Source organism: Penicillium bovifimosum (genome assembly GCF_028826915.1).
Source record: "Penicillium bovifimosum strain IBT 22155 chromosome Unknown utg000005l_segment0_segment0, whole genome shotgun sequence".
In the NCBI taxonomy this organism is placed as follows: Eukaryota; Fungi; Ascomycota; class Eurotiomycetes; order Eurotiales; family Aspergillaceae; genus Penicillium; species Penicillium bovifimosum.
In genome coordinates this window covers 1,139,318-1,156,823 of record NW_026622714.1, presented here as the reverse complement: position 1 = coordinate 1,156,823, position 17,506 = coordinate 1,139,318, and the positions used below count along the sequence as shown (strand labels likewise).

Below are 17,506 nucleotides of genomic sequence, written 5' to 3'. Positions count from 1 at the left end.
CACCTGGAATTGGCTCCATGGAATGTATGGCTAATAGGTTGAGCGGGCAGGTATACATGCATAGATGTCCCCAGTCACGGTGTTTGTTTCATGTACCTAGGCATTAGGTTGTTCCAGGGAACCCGTTGAACTTGCCGTACTTATCTGACAGCATTTCCCGTCGTTGCCGCTTTAGGTAATTGGGCCTGTGTCCCGAGGTCCCGAGACGCCACAGTTAGTTATTGGAAGGTTCGACTTTAATTAGCACTTACCTAATTCAATTAAGGCCCCTGGGGACGGAAAGAAGCTTAATCAAAGAGGCAGGTGGTTGGAGACTTGGAGTCAGGTGCTTGATTCCCTTTTCCATGGTCTACAAAAGTCTATCGAAGCACGTGGCGAGGATACTCACTCTGATACATTGACTTCCCGGTAAACTACACAGTATGCCCCTGAGTGATTGCAAGGTTACTCAACTATCAACAAGAAACCTTCGGGCAGCTCTTCCAGAATATTCGGAACGGCCGATGTTTGAAGTGTAACCTGCCCCGACCGGCTTCTCCAGACGGACATATCATTGGCTACAAAATTGCCTACAAAGTGGCCCTTGAATCTTGATATCTACGATAATGCGTTATCATTGGTCAACAACAGGCACCAAGCCTGTATTGTCTAAGCCCATATGCTTAGAGCCATGAACCTCGGGGGCCGGGCCCCACCATTCTCCGTTATGCACGTAGACCCGCGATTTGGGGGCCTTGTCGGGGGAGTTTACGGGCACATATGATTAGGGCGATGCTATCCCCAATCTGTTAGATCGACCCAGTCCAAAATTTCCGGGACTTCCACCTTTTCCACCGTTTTCTTCTCTCTTCTCCTCAGAGAAAGCTCATACTCAACCAGCTGCACTCCCTCATTGTGATCGCGTGACACAGTATCTCTCCTTACACATTGGTCTCGTGCCCGGGTAATCCTTGTAAATATCCCACCCCTCCGTGAGGCTCAATCGGCGCATGGTCAAAGCCTCGTCAGCACAATAACCAGCATTTCCAACAAGCAGTTCGCAATGGCCGAACCCGACGCATATTCCAAGGAGATGTCCGAGAAACGCGTCGCGCCTCTCGAGGAGCAGCCCGTCGAGCTTACCCCTCTCGACGCGATTCCAAAAGGCCGATGGGAGCGCAGTTGGCCTACTATTGCCTGTGGTGCTGGCCTGTTTTCCGATGGCTACTTGAACGCGGTACGTTGTTTACCATCATGCATGCAAGCTCCACGGCGTCGTTGTGTGACAGAAACGTATCTCGGGAGGGTTTGTTTCCCATTGTTTTATTCTGTTTACTGACTGCTTTGGTCTAGATCATTGGCCCTGTCGGTACCATGCTGCAAAAGATCTATGGAGATGCATACACCAATTCGACCGCTCAACAGAACGTCTCCTCGATCGTTTTCGCTGGTACTGTCTTAGGCATGCTGATATTTGGTTATACTAGTGACCACTGGTCGCGGAAATGGTCTTTGATGATCTCAACCATCATTCTGTTCATCTTTGCGGCTCTCTGTGCTGGTTCCTACGGAGCTGGTGGCAGTCTGGGTGGCATGCTTGCTGCCCTGACGGCCTATCGTTTCTTCTTGGGTGTCGGTATCGGTGGAGAGTATCCTGCTGGGTCAGTGGGTGCTGCCGAGAATACCGGGGAGCTCAAGGCCGGCCATCGCAATCGCTGGTTCATCATGTTCACCAACTTCCAGATTGATTTCGGTTTCGTCGTTGCTGCTTTGGTGTCCATGATTCTCGTTCTCATTTTCACCGAAGATCATCTGCGTGCTTGCTGGCGTGTGGCTCTAGGGCTGGGAGTCATTCCTCCTCTGAGTCTAATGTACCTCCGACTGAAGCTGGACGAACCCGAGGAATTCCACAGGGAGCGCATGCACAAGTTCCCAATGTGGCTGATTATCAAGTAAGTCCGATGTGTCGTTTCTAATGTGGTTGTTTGTTGACTGACGAAAATAGATTTTATTGGAAGCGCTTGGTACAACTCCCATCCTATTTTCGGCAGGGATCTCAATGGTTAACTGACTGGTTTTGATATAGGCCGTCGTCTCTATCATTTGGTTCCTCTACGACTTCTCTGCCTACAGCTTCTCCATTTACTCCTCGGCCTGGCTGAGTATCATCCTGGGAAGTAATGCTCCCTTGTGGAAGAGCTTTGGATGGTCTACCGTGGTGAACTCCTTCTACATTCCAGGCTCTGCCCTTGGTGCCTTCGTTAGTGATTGGATTGGCCCTCGCTACACCCTTGCCCTTGGTGTGGGGCTGCAAGGTATCATCGGGTTTATCATGGCTGGATGCTACAAGTGGCTTGCGACCCCGGAAAATGTCGCAGGTTTTGTTGTTGTTTTCGGGTAAGTCTCCCAGCATCCAATTAGGCATACTCCATGTTAACGAGTCGAAATAGTATCTTCTCTGCCCTCGGTGAAATGGGACCCGGCGACAACATTGGTCTCTGCGCTGCCAAAACCAGCTCCACTGCTATCCGTGGTCAGTATTACGCCTTTGCTGCTGCCTTCGGCAAGATTGGAGCTTTCGTGGGTGCCTACGTCATCCCAGTCATTCAAAAGAACGCACCGAACGAGATTCGCGCAGGCCAGGATCCATTCTTCGTCTCCAGTTCACTGTGCATTTTGGCTGCATTCATGGCCCTGTTTTTGTTGCCACAGATCAATCAGGTACGATATATTGCATACAAAACACATCGATAACATGCTAAACATTTACCAGGATACCATTACCTTCGAGGACTCCAGGTTCCGCACCTACCTCGAGGCCAATGGCTACGACACCACGACAATGGGAAACCACAACCGCCAGACCGAGGTTCGCCCGGAGTAATTCCATCACGCCCCCGACCAGCCCTATCGCGACTGACCACGCACATGCCCGCCCATCTGAGCTGTGTTCCCCGGCCCCTAAATCATTCGACCCTACGCGCCAGTGCCCGATCAGTAATCCCGAAATGAGGGGACCCTTAACGACTTTGACTTGAGATACGTCCTACCCCTGCGACAAGGCCCATTAATGTGTAAGAACGCTGGTATCGACTGGTCTGTTCGTGATCTGGCTGGGCAGTGCCTTTTCGCGGGACAGACACCAGGAACGCAATTCCAAGATTCCTGGCTTTATGACGATTTCATTGAAGTGGTGCAGTAACCATCTAATATTTCAATACTTACCAAATCTACTGTATACATGATGCAAGAAGCTTTCCCAATTGATCAGCGTGTCTCATCTCTCTTAGCTATCCACGTGTTTCTTCACGCAGTTAGTAACAACACTGCATGCCAGCATTGGCTAAACGCGGTCTCAATTCACGATGACTGGTCTTACGACAAGAGCCTTCACAACATCTTTGATGATTTGATTGCTTCTGAGGAACGACGAATTGAAAAAGATCGTCAGCTGCAGCAGCCGCAGGCTTCTTCAAATGCTGCGAGAAGAAGAATGAGTCCAAGGACAAAGTCGCCGAGGACAAGCCGAAAACACAGCATAAAGCGAGATACTGCTTCCTGAACCCAAGAAGGATAAGGCTGAATCTGCTAACAAAAAGCAGCATGAAGAAAGAAGGAATACGTTTTGTCTACAGAGAGCTGTCTACGGGGGCAACAGAATGGGCATAAACGCGGTGGTTACTACAACATCGCACCGGCTCCGCAATGAACCCACTCCAGCACGGACAGTCACATCGTTATCCACTCAAAGCACGACGGGAGAGTTAAATGAAGTACAGCCGAATTATCGAACTACTTCAGTCTACTTGTTGTTTTAAACGGTCAAAAAGATTGAAACAACGGCTGTCGGAGGAATGGGATGGATGACGTAGGCTCACGTGAAAGGCCCTCGATGGTGAATGACTGAACGTACGCAGCTAAGGAAGAGTGACAGCCGAGTGGAGAGAACAATCAAAGCGGATTCAAAGGAAATTAAGCAATTCAAGAGATTCAAGTAGTTCACAGGGAAGTAAATGAAATGAAGACAACCTATGGAAGCAGTAACATTGAAGGTCATGTCAGAGTAGATTGGCTCCGAGATCCCCCCCCACAGGCACGAGTTCAGCCGAGGTCGGTCTTCCGGCTCCATACCCCGGTGAATTACCGACTCCCCTTTACTCTAGAAATATCACTTCTACTCCTAATTTTCCTCCTCAGCCTTGTCCAAACACACACATCACACCCAAAATGGTCGCCAACACTCTCATCTACCACCCTGCGCTGGCGCACTGGCTGCGCTTCGTCGCGACAACGGGTACGTGATCATATCCCCCAAATCCCCGGACGTGCCCGTCCACCCCATGCACCCCAGACACTCCATACAACCCCAGAAACTCCCAGTCTCCAACCAAGCGACCGTAGCGAAACACATCAAGTGTCACGCAACAGCTAGTCAAGCCTCGCGCATCCCAGCCCAGTCCCCCCTCCCTCCCCATACTATCGCCACCAAGAACCACACCATCTCGCAAAAACCCCAGCTAACCAAAACCCACAGTCGGCCGCGACAAGCTCCTCCGCACAATCCAATACTTCTCCCGCTTCTACGCGTGGTACCTATACCGAACCAACAAGCCCCAATCCGCCATCGACCCCTACAATGCGATCAAGAAGCAATTTGGCACAACGCGCAAGATCATGCGTATCGGCAAGTTCCTCGAGCACCTCAAGGCCGCCGCCATCGCCTTCGACAACAAGGCCCCCGCCGACCCGATCCTGAAATACCTGGCCATCGGTCGCCAGCTCGGCTACGCCGGCTACCTGACTCTCGACGCCATCACCGTCGTCGATGCCATCGGCGCCAAGAAGCTGGCTTCCGTTAAGCGCTTGCAGGATACTGCTTACCGCTCTTGGGGTGCGGGACTGATCTTCAGCGCTGTGGCGGGTGTTTATACTCTTGTGAGGTTGCATGAGAGGGAGAAGGCGATTGATCGCAAGGAGGGTGAGGGTGTTGTTGAGGCGAAGAAGATTGAGAAGTATGTTTTATTCCTATCCTTTTTTTTGGTGAGAGATTTGAGTGGGTTACTAATGTCGGTTGCTTTTTGTTTAGGGAGCGCGCTGTTGCTCGTATACAGCTCATCTCTGATGTCTGCGATCTCGCGGCGCCCTTGTCTGCTACCGGTATCCTTAACCTCGACGATGGTATCGTCGGTATCGCTGGTACCATTAGCAGTTTGATTGGTGTTCGCTCCCAGTGGCTCAAGACCGCTTAAGCGGTGAGTTATCATGAAGTGGGTGGTTGGTGATACCCTCTGTTGGAGTGTTTGGAATCTCCTGTCTCGGGCTCAGCTATTAGCTTTGGAGAATGGGGAGATGAAGACGTTTTATTGTGCACTCTATATCCTTACTTGCCTACGAACAGATCTTCATCTTTATTACTGTGTATAAGAGAATGTACTGTTTCTTTGGTTCTCGTACATATAACAATCGCACTTCGTTACGAACAGATCTGGTTTAATAATGCTCGCATAACTGCTATGGACATGTTGGATACATTCTCCATGTCTAATCCTGGCTCATCATGACTCCCTTGGACCCCAAACAGCCCTGATAATTCCGATGTCGACAACACGGCCTATGTAATAGGGAGTGTTTAAACGGGGCAGGTCTAGTCTCGTTAGGATACGCTCAAACCAAAGTACACAGAGATAAACATACAGCACCACAGGCACCACAGCTCTTACCGGTGCCATCAGTGGCAGCACCGCACTTGGGGCAGGCAGCGTGTCCGTTCATTGTTGTAGATGTAGATCTGAGAGGTGAAGTTAGTTAGCAAACCACCCGGGTCCTCACCAGAGATGGAGCCAGGAGATAGCCCATTTACATACCTGGATTTGAAGAACTGTTCAAGAGAGAATAATATTTCGAGTTGTGGAAACGAGTAAACAATGTTGGGCGCGAAAATTGCTGACTTTTCTACCCCGCCTGACTGCCCAGGTGCCCCGCTCTTGTCATCTTTCTGTTGTCAACAAGCTGATTCGGTGGTTTTGTTATCAGAGCGAATGATCGTGCCCGTGATATGTTCGTGGTAACGTGGTTACTGATACTCCGTCTCGCTTTGTCCCGACTCCGAGGCTATTCGTTGTGAGAGGATCACCGCAAACGCTGTCTCGGGGTACAGTCTTGGTTGTGCAACCTTGTACTTGATCCTCATGTGCTTGTGCTTCTATACAGCCGCCTTCCTGCAAATCACTTTTGCTGCCTCAGCTACAGCCAGGTCCCAATATAGATGTAAGGGAGAGACTGGGAAGAAGTAGTACACAGTATACGGCTGTATACCAATCTGCATGCCTCAAAACCTCAATCAACCTTCCACATCCCCTCCAACTGACGAACCGCATCTCCATACATCCTCTCCCTCGCCTTATTTCCCTTCCAAAACGAAGGCTTCTTATCAAACCCATGAGGAACATCCTCAACCACAAACCCCCCAACCCTCCCCATCTTCTCCTGCCCCATAAACCCCTCAAGCCTCTCCCGAAAAGCATTCCCCTCAACAAGCAATTGATCCCACCCACAAGTATAGATAGCCACAGCCTCAGGATAAGCCGTTAGCAAAAGCGACTCAGTCGCCAACCCAGGCGAAAGATAAGGATGGGACATATCCACCCTCCCCGTCCCCCTCCGTCTCGGCAACCCTGCAACCAAGAGATACGACTCATCAAAGAACTTATACATAGCAGGCGAGATCATCGATTTCTTCGCCGCAACCGGATTCGTCGCATCACGCTCCGCCCGCGTCCTCGTCCAGTCAACACTCGGATAAAACGCAATCAGCCCTGCCAATTCGATCTTCCCCAGACCGGCCCAGCGCTCTTTCTGCAGTTCCTCGTGCAATCGGATCGGCACTGCTAGGGCGAGGTTCCCGCCTGCGCTGAATCCGGAGACCGCAAAGCGCTTCTTGTCCAGGTTGTATAGGTCTGCGTGCTGCCAGAGCCAGAGGATGGCGTCGACGCTGTCTTCTAGCGCGACGGGGAAGGGGTGTTCGGGTGCCAGGCGGTAGTTGACGCTTACGACTACGGCGTCTGGGTAAGATTTCAGGACTGTTGAGGCCCAGCGCGCGTCGTCCTGGGCATGTCCGATTGAGAAGCCGCCGCCGTGGAAATTTAGGAGGACGGGGCGGGCCGGGAGTGGTGGATTATTATGACGGGGACAGAGGGGGGTGGAGCCGGTGTAAATGAGGAGTTCAATTGAGCCGGGGGTTTTGCTCACTTTTGATGGAATGGCGATTTCGAGTCTTGGACTTTTGGGGAGGGGGAGGGAGAGGTATCTGTCTAAGAGGGAGAGGAGGGTTGAGAGGAAGCGGTAGCGGTTGGCCTTTTTGGCGAGGCCTGATCGGTTTGGAGAGGGAGATATGGATGGCATATTCGAGGGTGAGTATGTGGCTAGAATTGACTTGCAGGGTTGATGATCTGTTCCTGTCGGAATCTCGATGTGGACTGATGTAAATTGTTGGTCACTGAACCTTCATGCTGTGGCGTGTGTGACGTGACTCAGGTGTTGCTTATTTCGGTAGAAGGGATATCCCTGTACACAGTAATGTACAACATGGTGAGTTTATGGACAGAACAAGACTGCAGGTGTTGATGGCGATGTCTAACTGTGCAGCCCTCAATGTATGACGGCATCCGTTGATAGATCGGGCCGAGTGATGATCTACTTGGTCCAGGCCCACTCCCGAGGCTGGAACAGCCATCCTAACCTGAGGCTGCAACCCTAATTCAACGCATGTAAGGACATTCAAAGGATTGAAACATCTGTTCCAATACCAAATTGCTCCAGAAATTATCTCACTCGGTCACTGCACTAAATCTTCCCTCCGATCTCTCCCGGGGCATTTCCATCGGTGTCTGCCCAGTGGATAGGTATGCAGGTGTCAGGATATATAGCTGCCCTAGGTACCTAGGAACTACCTACCTACGACGTTCCTCTCGGATAAGTTCTTCCATTATTCGGGCCACCTATGACCAGGTAGGTACCGGGCTTCGATACCTACACATAGTCATTTTCTCACTGCCAGGAATGTTTAAAACTATCAAGCAGAACCCTAGCCAGCTTTCCGGCTTCTCTTTGGTGGTAGAGAGAGGCGGTGTTCGAAGTCACGATGATGAGTGAAACACGTCGATCGCGAGGCACAGATTACTTTTTGGAGCGAGGCAGCCCGAGGATATCTCTAGCTCACAGATTTTGGAGCTTTCAAGCGAGCTTGGCTATGATATGCTACGTGGGATCTGTTCTCGTGACAACCACCTGCAGATGCATCGCACGTTGAAGGTGATGAGCACGAAGACAGAGCTGATACCTCTGTTCATGACTGGAAGGCCGGCAATTGGTGCAGGGAACCGAAGCTATGTCCACCGTAGCGGAGAATTACATGGATTTGTCGGCAGCATAAATCTATTTACATTGAAATTATATCAATTGCCGACACCTAAATTAGAATTGTCGGACATGGTCACGGTCCATGTGTACCTGTCCACCGGTGTCCAGTCAACAGTCCGGGATAAGTTAAACCCCAGCCCACGCTATACCCCGCATCCACTCACAGTTCGAGCTAGGATGAGGAGACCACGCGACATCTTCCCCAGATTCCAGGCCAAGACGCCAAGAGCTGTCCATCGACAGAACTGTGCAAGAACTGGAGTCATTCTGCCTAATGCGACGAGTCACGATATCGGAATTGGATCTAGCCGTACACATGATACGACAAATGCCGTCGGGTTTACGTTGGAGCTGAACTCAAAATGGTTACTCTACTCCAGGGCTCCTTGTTAAGCTCATAAGACAAATACATCAGACCCTTCGCGATAATATCAACAATGACGTGCAGCTGATCGGCCCTATAGGTATGTAGTCCTCGGGGAAAATAGGAGACGAGTCGATCTGCGTGCCCTTCCAAACCGGCCTGGACCGGTGCCAAACTGCCGGCAGGGGTTGGGCAGACAGTCAGATAGCTAGACTCGAATGAAAATCGAAGACCATATCACAACGGGTGAATTAGGAAGCTAAGTTTCAGAAATGATTGGATAGGAGCAATATCAAGGGCCGAGAACGCCTGTAGCTTAGCTAGTGCAGTTGCTGAATATTGATCCGGGTCAGATAACAGAAAAAGAAGAAAATACTACGGGTGTGGAATACGCCGTAGAAAGGGGCAAAGCTGAAGGTCCCGGCATCTGTGAATAGAGTCAGAGAATTTAAAGATCACGGGTTGTTGCTCAGCCTTCTCTTGGATATCTTAGGTTCTGCGGAGGGAAACCCCTTGTTCTCCACCAGTCCTTACTTCATCGGGGAAAGAAAAAGCCTCAACTCTGTTACATAGTTCTGGCCTTCTGGTATTCGTGTCACGCGTAAGGCAGAAAAATTGAAAATGATCAGCAGGGAAAGAGAATTCGAACAAACAACGTAATACGTAAGACAATTCGGGCAAAATCACTAATTGTCTCAAGTCTCAACTATGTAGAATGGTTCGGGTGGAATTCGAGAAACAAAAAAAAGAGAAAAAATTCATCCCGAGGCCGTAGCCGGTTCGGGATCCGCCGCTAATCACGGGGAGAAGGATCTGGGGTTTGGGCTGAGCATGGGCTGAGCAAAGACTTGCACAAGCCACACTTGTGATTATCAAATCCCGAATGGAACATCGCGACCGAGAGCGCAAAGCCCATGGTACGATCACGACAGACCACTTCATTGCAACGAGTCATGGCATTGAATCTATTCCTGCGTACTTGTTCGAGACATGGCCTTCGGCGTTGATACGTAACCTGCATATTCCCTTCCCTTGAACTTGCATTTCAGCACGTAAAGACCCAGCTACGGCTCGGAGTAAGGCGTTGATCTCATTGCACAGTCACGACGAGCAATTATCGTCGTTCAGTGAAGACCAGTGAAAACCAGTCAAGGCAGGACCTGGGACCCAGCGGCAATTATCTTCTCCAGTTGCCCACCCGCCTAGTGCAGGAAGTAAGAAATGTATGGGATCTGATTGGTCCCCACCGCCGCCATTGATGGATGCAGGTGCATCATCCTCGGCTTGGCTAAACGCCGTTATTTGCTGCTGAACCCTGCGTCCAGACCATCGTTCCGACTTTGCAGCCGAACCTGTCGTCATCCGAGTTTTCTGGGTAAATTTTTCCAATTTCTTTCTCCCACAAACATTCCGATGTTGATTCGGGTTGATGCAAGCCGAAAAGAAATGGAGAGATAGCGGAAGGGAAATCAAAAATTTCTGTTTGTTTCCGGGTTGATGGCGATCGACATGATTAGGTCAGCCCCCCGCGATTCTGGGCCGGCACTACGAAGGGAACTATATCGACCCAGTGAAGTCATTGTGCGTCATCTCCTGTCGTCCGTGAAGAAATTGGTTACAATTGTTAGGATTTGCTAGTAAAATATACTTCTTCAACAAGAACTTGTTTAAAGTGATTGACGAAATAGACAAAGTTAACTTAGTTAATGGCAAACGGCAAACCTGGAGGAATGGAAGTTGACCGCAACCGTCACAGAACAGCATAAAAACTCCCCAGAAATCTGAGACTCCATCCCTTCTTCTCCTTCTAATCTACCAGAAAATCAACTTGAGTTATTTTTGATTCAACTACTCCTTCCTATTTGCTCCCCGCTCTTTGCCATCCCGGTCATAGAGCCCCCTTAGTTCCGAACCAAGTTCGTGTCCACTTAGAACCATTCGGGTCAACTCGGACTGCGCCTACCAGCATTTCGCGACCCCACGGCAACGCTTTATCCCATCGCCAACCGTCTGGCCGCTTCAGCTCGGCCCTTAGCCCCGACATCACCCGTGAAACTGTGGAGAAACACTGCGGAAAGTGCACGAGAACAGTCATTCATACCAAGTCCGATCGTAACCATGGCCTCTGCCGCAAAGGATTATATACCCCTCGATCGCACCTCGTCTCCTGGTCCTCTGGCTACAGATTTCTCTCAACAACAAGTCGCGAAACAACGCAACAATAATTATCATTCTACTTCACTCAGAAACATGGTTGCCACATCTGTGAATCGTACTGCCCTGCACCCTGGTGGTGTTCAGTATGTTGCTTCTATACCTCACTGGCCTGACCTCGTCGCTAACTGTTCTCACTAGGCCTGGCAAGGGACACACTGAGCTCGAAGAGGAGCTCCACGAGACTGCTCACATTGACTACGATCGTGTCGCTATTGTAAGACATCTCCATCCTTTACAGTTGATACCTCGTCGTGTATATCGTCCACATAACTAACATGATCTAGATTGCCAACCCCTCTGTCCCTGCCCTCTACGAAGATGCTCTTGTCTACGAGACTGGTACCGCTGTCACTTCCAGCGGTGCTTTGAGCGCATACTCTGGTGCTAAGACTGGTCGTTCTCCCTCCGACAAGCGTATTGTCCAGGAAGCTTCATCAGAAGGCGATATTTGGTGGGGACCTGTCAACAAGCCTATGACCCTTGACGTAAGTGATTCTTGATTACCTTTGCATTTGCCCTACACATCTGCCGTCATTGGAGCTTCGCACTGGCAGCCGATGAGCTCCACTTTTATTCCTTGCATATGGACCAAAAGTGTCGAGCTTTTCTGGCGAATCATCATTCATGTCATACTTCCTCCCTTGGCCCGTTTTTGCCCCCCCCATATCTTGCCCACATGCGGCTCCGCATTCCCCGCCCTTTGGCCCGAGGCATATCACGTGCATGACGTCATGACAGAACTGGTCACTAACATGCATCACAGGTCTGGCGTATTAACCGTGAACGTGCTGTCGACTACCTCAACACCCGTAACCGCATCTATGTCGTCGATGGTTACGCCGGCTGGGACGAGCGCTACCGCATCAGCGTTCGCGTTGTTTGCGCTCGCGCCTACCACGCTCTTTTCATGCGTAACATGCTGATCCGTCCCGCCCGCGAGGAGCTCGAGCACTTCCACCCCGACTATGTCATCTACAACGCCGGCTCTTTCCCCGCCAACCGCTTCACAGAGGGTATGACCTCTGCCACCTCCGTGGCCATCAACTTCGCCGACAAGGAGATGGTTATCCTCGGTACCGAGTACGCTGGTGAGATGAAGAAGGGTGTCTTCACCGTTCTGTTCTACGAGATGCCCGTCAAGCACAACGTCCTGACCCTCCACTCCTCTGCCAACGAGGGTGAGAACGGCGACGTCACAGTCTTCTTCGGTCTGTCCGGTACCGGCAAGACCACCCTGTCTGCCGACCCCAAGCGCAAGCTGATCGGTGACGACGAGCACTGCTGGTCCGACCAGGGTGTCTTCAACATCGAGGGTGGCTGCTACGCCAAGTGCATTGGTCTCTCCGCCGAGAAGGAGCCCGATATTTTCAACGCCATCCGCTTCGGTTCCGTCCTCGAGAACACCGTCTTCGACCCCATCTCCCGCAACGTCGACTACGACGATGCCACCCTCACCGAGAACACCCGTTGCGCCTACCCCATTGAGTACATTGAGAACGCCAAGATCCCTTGCAAGAGCGACAACCACCCCACCAACATCATCCTGCTCACCTGCGATGCCCGCGGTGTCCTGCCCCCCATCTCCAAGCTCACCCCCGAGCAGACCATGTTCCACTTCATCTCCGGCTACACCTCCAAGATGGCCGGTACCGAGGACGGTGTCACTGAGCCCCAGGCTACTTTCTCGTCTTGCTTCGCTCAGCCCTTCTTGGCCCTGCACCCCATGCGCTACGCCCGCATGCTCGCCGAGAAGATGAAGGAGCACAAGGTCAACGCCTGGCTCCTGAACACCGGCTGGGTTGGCGCTGGCGCCACCACCGGCGGCAAGCGTTGCCCTCTCAAGTACACCCGTGCCATCCTCGACGCCATCCACAACGGCGAGCTCGCCAAGGCCGAGTACGAGACTTACGCTACCTTCAACCTGCCCGTCCCCAAGACCTGCCCCGGTGTTCCCGACGAGCTCCTCAACCCCGAGAAGAGCTGGACTGCCACCACCTCCTTCAAGGACGAGGTTACCAAGCTTGCCGGTCTCTTCAACGAGAACTTCAAGAAGTACTCCGACGAAGCTACCCCTGATGTCCTCGCCGCTGCTCCCCAGGTTTAGAGGGTTGGAGCGTTCAAAAATTTCTTCTTCTCCTTGTTTCTTGTTCTCCCAAACAGGATGAATAAGTCATTTGCATGGCGTGCTGCTTTTTGGTGATTGGTTCTTTTGGATCAGTTCGACGTCTGCCGCTTGTATCGGGACGAGCGTTGGATATGTTTTTGATTTCCCCCGATGTTTTGGGTTTGCTTTTATTGCTTTTGGTATCTATGCCGTATATCTCGATTGGCTGGGTACGGTGTTTGCGATAATAACGATATTTCCTTCCACGATAGTTCAATCAATACATTCAAAATGACAATACATTACGTTGATTCTTTCTCCAATTCTCTGCCCTGGAAACTTATCAAATTGTCGAGTCAATGACTTTGATCTGGGTTCAACATTGATTGTTCAAAAGTTCGAGATCCCGACTGATCAGATAACTGCCGATCCGCTAACCCTCAACTGATCGCATCCGATCTCATTGGCTGACAGCTTGTTTACCTCCCAGGATTGTTCCACGTGATCAATTCACCAGTCGACTCCTCGATCTTCTTCAACAGCCCCTGATGTTATATTCTCTCGTCGGCTTACGGAGAGTAAGTCTGCAATGAATACTATGAGGCCATTCATCCATCGTTGCTCCGCCTCACTTCGCAAGAAACCGTTAACCATATCTTCTACCGGGCCACCTCTACCGCCCGGCATACTGATTGATGAAGAGATCACGCCGCTATACGATTCCAAGGCCTTTTACCCAGCGAAACCTGGAGATGTACTCGCCGATCGTTACCAAACCGTGGTCAAGGTTGGCTGGGGTGTGTCGTCAACAGTATGGTTCGCGCGTGATCTACAAGGGTGTTTCATTGAATTCCTGTCTAGTCCGAAGCTCCCTATCTCTAACTGGAAGAGCCAGAAACCGTTGTGGCATTGAAAATTGCCAATAATACGAGGTCCATTGGTCGTGAGCGCGACATCGAAACCCATATTGCCACGACGGACCCATCGCATCGCGGCCGCTCGCTTATGCGAACACTACTAGACTCCTTCGAAGTCAAAGGCCCGAATGGTCCTCATTTGTGTCTTGTTTATCCGCCTATGAGGGAATCATTGTCGATGTATCAGCGGCGCTTTGAGGGTAGAAAGATGCCACTGCCGCTTATCAAAACATACATTGGTGCTCTTCTTACGGGGCTTGATTATTTGCACAAAGAATGCAGGACAGTTCATACCGGTACTCATTCTTCCTCTTCTGCTTTGGCTTTGGCTTTTCGTCGGTAATACTGAACCGAAAGTGATTATCTAGATCTAAAGCTTGAGAACATCATGGTCTCTTTCGAGGACCCAACCGTGCTTGCTGAATTTATGGACTCCCAGCTTGAAAATCCCATGGCTTCCAAGGTTGACCCAACAGGACGACCAGTGTACCAGTCCCGTAGTGACCTGGGTCCACTTAAAAGCCTGAGAAGTATACCGCAGCTTGTCGACTTTGGCGTAGCAACCAGAATCAGGGAATACGACGACTTCGGCGTTCATCCTATCCAGCCAGACCACTATCGGGCGCCAGAGGTTATACTCGGTACTGGATGGCAAATGCCTACGGATATTTGGAATCTTGGTGTTCTGGTGCGTTCTCCCGTCTCTTTCTTCCGCAACTTGTTTTTGCATCCGCTAATCCCAGACAAAGTTGTGGGATATGATTGGAGAGAAGGAGCTATTCCAGCATATTCATGATCAAGGTCGTCATGATGCTAAACTACAAATTGCTGAAATGATAGCCTTACTCGGTCCACCCCCTCCGGAGACCATAGAAAGGTATCTGTCTATGCGAGAGTACAGGTGGCCGCGATCTATTAGACGAGAAGATGGCAAAGTATGCGAGACTGCGGAGGAGTACTTTGATGGGCCGTTCTTTGATGAAAATGGTATTTACTGGCTTTTCGTTTTCTCGAATTGGATTATTCTCAGGCTGATGAGAACATTCTTAGGCCGCTTTCTCTACGAAGGCCTTATCCCAGACCGCAAATTAGCCGACACACGGTTTCGTTCCTTGAGGGAGAGGAGAAGGATGCGTTTTTGGATCTTGTCAAGGGAATGCTTGTCTGGAGTGCACCTCTGAGAAAAACAGCGGGCGAATTGGCGAGGCATCCTTTTCTTCAACCAAAGCAATGAAGCGGCGGTTCCTAGGAGGAAACCGTGTATCAAGAAAGCCACCGCAGGGCGGTTGACATAGGATTCTTGGGTTACGCAGTTAGTAGGGGGGTAGTGGACTTACTTGTCGATATTACCTCCTCGACGAACTTCTTCTCTAACAAGGCTGTGAAATAAGAAGATGAAGACACGCCATTGTTGAAGCCTTGAAGGCAATACAACCGAAAAGAGAGCCGTCTCAAGGGGCTTCTTACACTGTGAATGTGCGTAGGATACCTATGCGTTAGTCAACGAGAGATACCTACGACTTGCCTAATTGAAACTCCTCAATCCCGCCACTACAACCCGGGTTCACACTGCGCGGCACGATGTCTCATCCTCCACAGAGCAGATATTCGAGAGTTCCCGAATTCCCATGCCGGGAGGCCTGTGCGTATAGCTTAGGGCTCGAAGCCGAGGCAGTCCCCGAGCTGCCTGGTTCACTCCCCGTGGAATGGGTGTTGGTGATGGGGTTCGGGTTCGGGTCCATCGAAGCATTGTGTAGATCTCTTTCAGAGATGAGTTGGGGACGGAGTGGGGGTACGGAGTAGACGGGGGCTGAGATGCCTCATTTGGTTCAATCGTGACAAATGTGTTCCTGAAGAAATTTATGAAAATGGCAGTGGGGCTAGTCTGGTACAAAGTATCGGGAGTGTTGGTATATTGGTGGGAGACAGCTGGGACTGCCTTTTGAGTACCGAAGAGATATTCGTGGATACACGCCAGGATATGCTGGACAATTTGACCGTCACTGTACTTCGGCGCCCCGGGCTTGATGTAGAGACACTGTAAATATCGCTAATGATATCGCCGAGTTGACACAGATCCGAAAGCCATATAATATCACCGAATATCGCCATCCGACCGAAGAGGTACCGAAGGACCGTATCCGATGCCTGGGCGATACTCTTGGTACTCTTGGTTGGTTGCCAATCTGAACCCGCAGCCTAGGAAAGAAGATACCTCTCATTTCCTGTGTCATATAATATCCCGATCTACTCCATGGCAATTGCTCGGAGAGCCGTCCTCCGCTAATGGCTTACCAACATGCCGTTTCTGGCAGCTCATGTTAGAAGTTACCGCAAGGCGACACCAAACAATCCCAGAAGGCCTAGCTGGACCAAATTCACGCCGGTCATCGGCGGAAAGGCCACAAACGCAAGCCCGAACCGGAGGAATCTCTGGAATTGTAGGTGACCCGCCAGCGTGGTGCACACAAGCTCATGCCGACCCAACAATAATAGTGGCCTTTTCGAATTCACTTGATGGGATTGGCCAGTGACCGGGGCCCGTGGTGAAATGGGCGGGTCCGATGGCTAGACCGTCAGCATAGTTATGGCAGGCCGATTGGACTGCCGAAAGTTGATATCCTCGGAATCCGGATCGTGAGGGCGGGAGCGGTGGAAAACTAGTCCTGGTGGAATAGCCGATCAGGTATCCGTCCCCCCGATACGCTTAAGCAGTCCCTTATGCTTTCCCGTGGAACCCTTGCCAAATGGGGAAGGGACCTAGATGTACTCTGTACGAAGGAGTCCGATCCACGGCTGTTTCTTGTGGATTGATTCTGTTGGGAGATTGTGCTGGGCGCAGCTGGAGGGTTGTCTCGACCATGATTGTGGCTGTATTTGCCCCCTAATTTGAGAGAGCGAAGACGTAGATCGTATTTGTCCGATATACTGTGTACGCAGTATGCTCGGAACTAACATTGATGATGTTATGAGTATGACAGCTATCCAAGCGATCCGACGCGTTTTCGTGGGGTATCCGCAAAGGGTTTAGTGCAGGTGGGCTGCGTAGGTGGGGATTCCGAGTTTAGATCGTGCCGCTAATAAGCTGCCGGTAAGCCGTGATCGCCTTGTCAGTTCATTGCATAGCAGTTGATGATGAAGTAAGGGGAAGAAGAAGAGAGATGGGAGACATGTAATGTATTACTACATCAGGTTCGGGCATCCGGAGGTTCTCCAAGAACACGTGAAAGGATTCAAGCCGGAAATGCAAGATCGTCAAGCTTATCCCCCGCATTTGACAAGCTCCTGTATACTTCGAAGTTCGGGCATTGGTGATATCGACCCCAAATGGATCCGACGTCATTGGCCTACACTTAGCCAGGCCTCGGGCGATTCTCGCTCGATCTTTCTTCCAGCCAAGCTCGTTATGGGGTCCTGGCGGAAAACCCCATCAACTCCCGCCCTGCGATCCCAGATGCTCCGCTAGGCGGGGAAGGTCACGGTTAGCCATCGGTTGATCGGTTGAAG

At 50.9% G+C, this 17,506-nt stretch overlaps 6 protein-coding genes across 6 annotated transcripts; 4 read left to right on the top strand and 2 right to left on the bottom strand.

Moving 5' to 3' along the window:
- Window positions 1–1,042: 1,042 nt before the first annotated feature.
- On the top strand, window positions 1,043–2,863 carry N7515_005617 (putative MFS phospholipid transporter (Git1); the record flags this gene model as incomplete). Its single annotated transcript, XM_056666361.1, has 6 exons — window positions 1,043–1,216; window positions 1,333–1,931; window positions 1,985–2,003; window positions 2,066–2,376; window positions 2,430–2,700; window positions 2,753–2,863. The coding sequence occupies 6 exons, from the start codon at window positions 1,043–1,045 to the stop codon at window positions 2,861–2,863; spliced, it is 1,485 nt and encodes a 494-aa protein (XP_056519957.1).
- Window positions 2,864–4,206: 1,343 nt separating this feature from the next.
- On the top strand, window positions 4,207–5,228 carry N7515_005616 (PEX11 family protein; the record flags this gene model as incomplete). The annotated part of the gene is made up of 3 exons (XM_056666360.1): window positions 4,207–4,273; window positions 4,514–4,991; window positions 5,066–5,228. 3 exons carry the CDS (start codon window positions 4,207–4,209, stop codon window positions 5,226–5,228), a joined length of 708 nt encoding a protein of 235 aa, XP_056519956.1.
- A 380-nt stretch (window positions 5,229–5,608) lies between these two features.
- On the bottom strand, window positions 5,609–5,751 carry N7515_005615 (uncharacterized protein; the record flags this gene model as incomplete). The annotated part of the gene is made up of 2 exons (XM_056666359.1): window positions 5,609–5,623; window positions 5,674–5,751. The coding sequence occupies 2 exons, from the start codon at window positions 5,749–5,751 to the stop codon at window positions 5,609–5,611; spliced, it is 93 nt and encodes a 30-aa protein (XP_056519955.1).
- Window positions 5,752–6,315: 564 nt separating this feature from the next.
- N7515_005614 (alpha/beta hydrolase) lies at window positions 6,316–7,380 on the bottom strand (the record flags this gene model as incomplete). The annotated part of the gene is made up of 1 exon (XM_056666358.1): window positions 6,316–7,380. The coding sequence occupies one exon, from the start codon at window positions 7,378–7,380 to the stop codon at window positions 6,316–6,318; it is 1,065 nt and encodes a 354-aa protein (XP_056519954.1).
- Window positions 7,381–10,879: 3,499 nt separating this feature from the next.
- Window positions 10,880–13,082, top strand: acuF (phosphoenolpyruvate carboxykinase PCK1; the record flags this gene model as incomplete). Its single annotated transcript, XM_056666357.1, has 4 exons — window positions 10,880–11,061; window positions 11,117–11,192; window positions 11,263–11,463; window positions 11,742–13,082. 4 exons carry the CDS (start codon window positions 10,880–10,882, stop codon window positions 13,080–13,082), a joined length of 1,800 nt encoding a protein of 599 aa, XP_056519953.1.
- Window positions 13,083–14,387: 1,305 nt separating this feature from the next.
- On the top strand, window positions 14,388–14,795 carry N7515_005612 (uncharacterized protein; the record flags this gene model as incomplete). The annotated part of the gene is made up of 1 exon (XM_056666356.1): window positions 14,388–14,795. One exon carries the CDS (start codon window positions 14,388–14,390, stop codon window positions 14,793–14,795), a length of 408 nt encoding a protein of 135 aa, XP_056519952.1.
- Window positions 14,796–17,506: the final 2,711 nt, after the last annotated feature.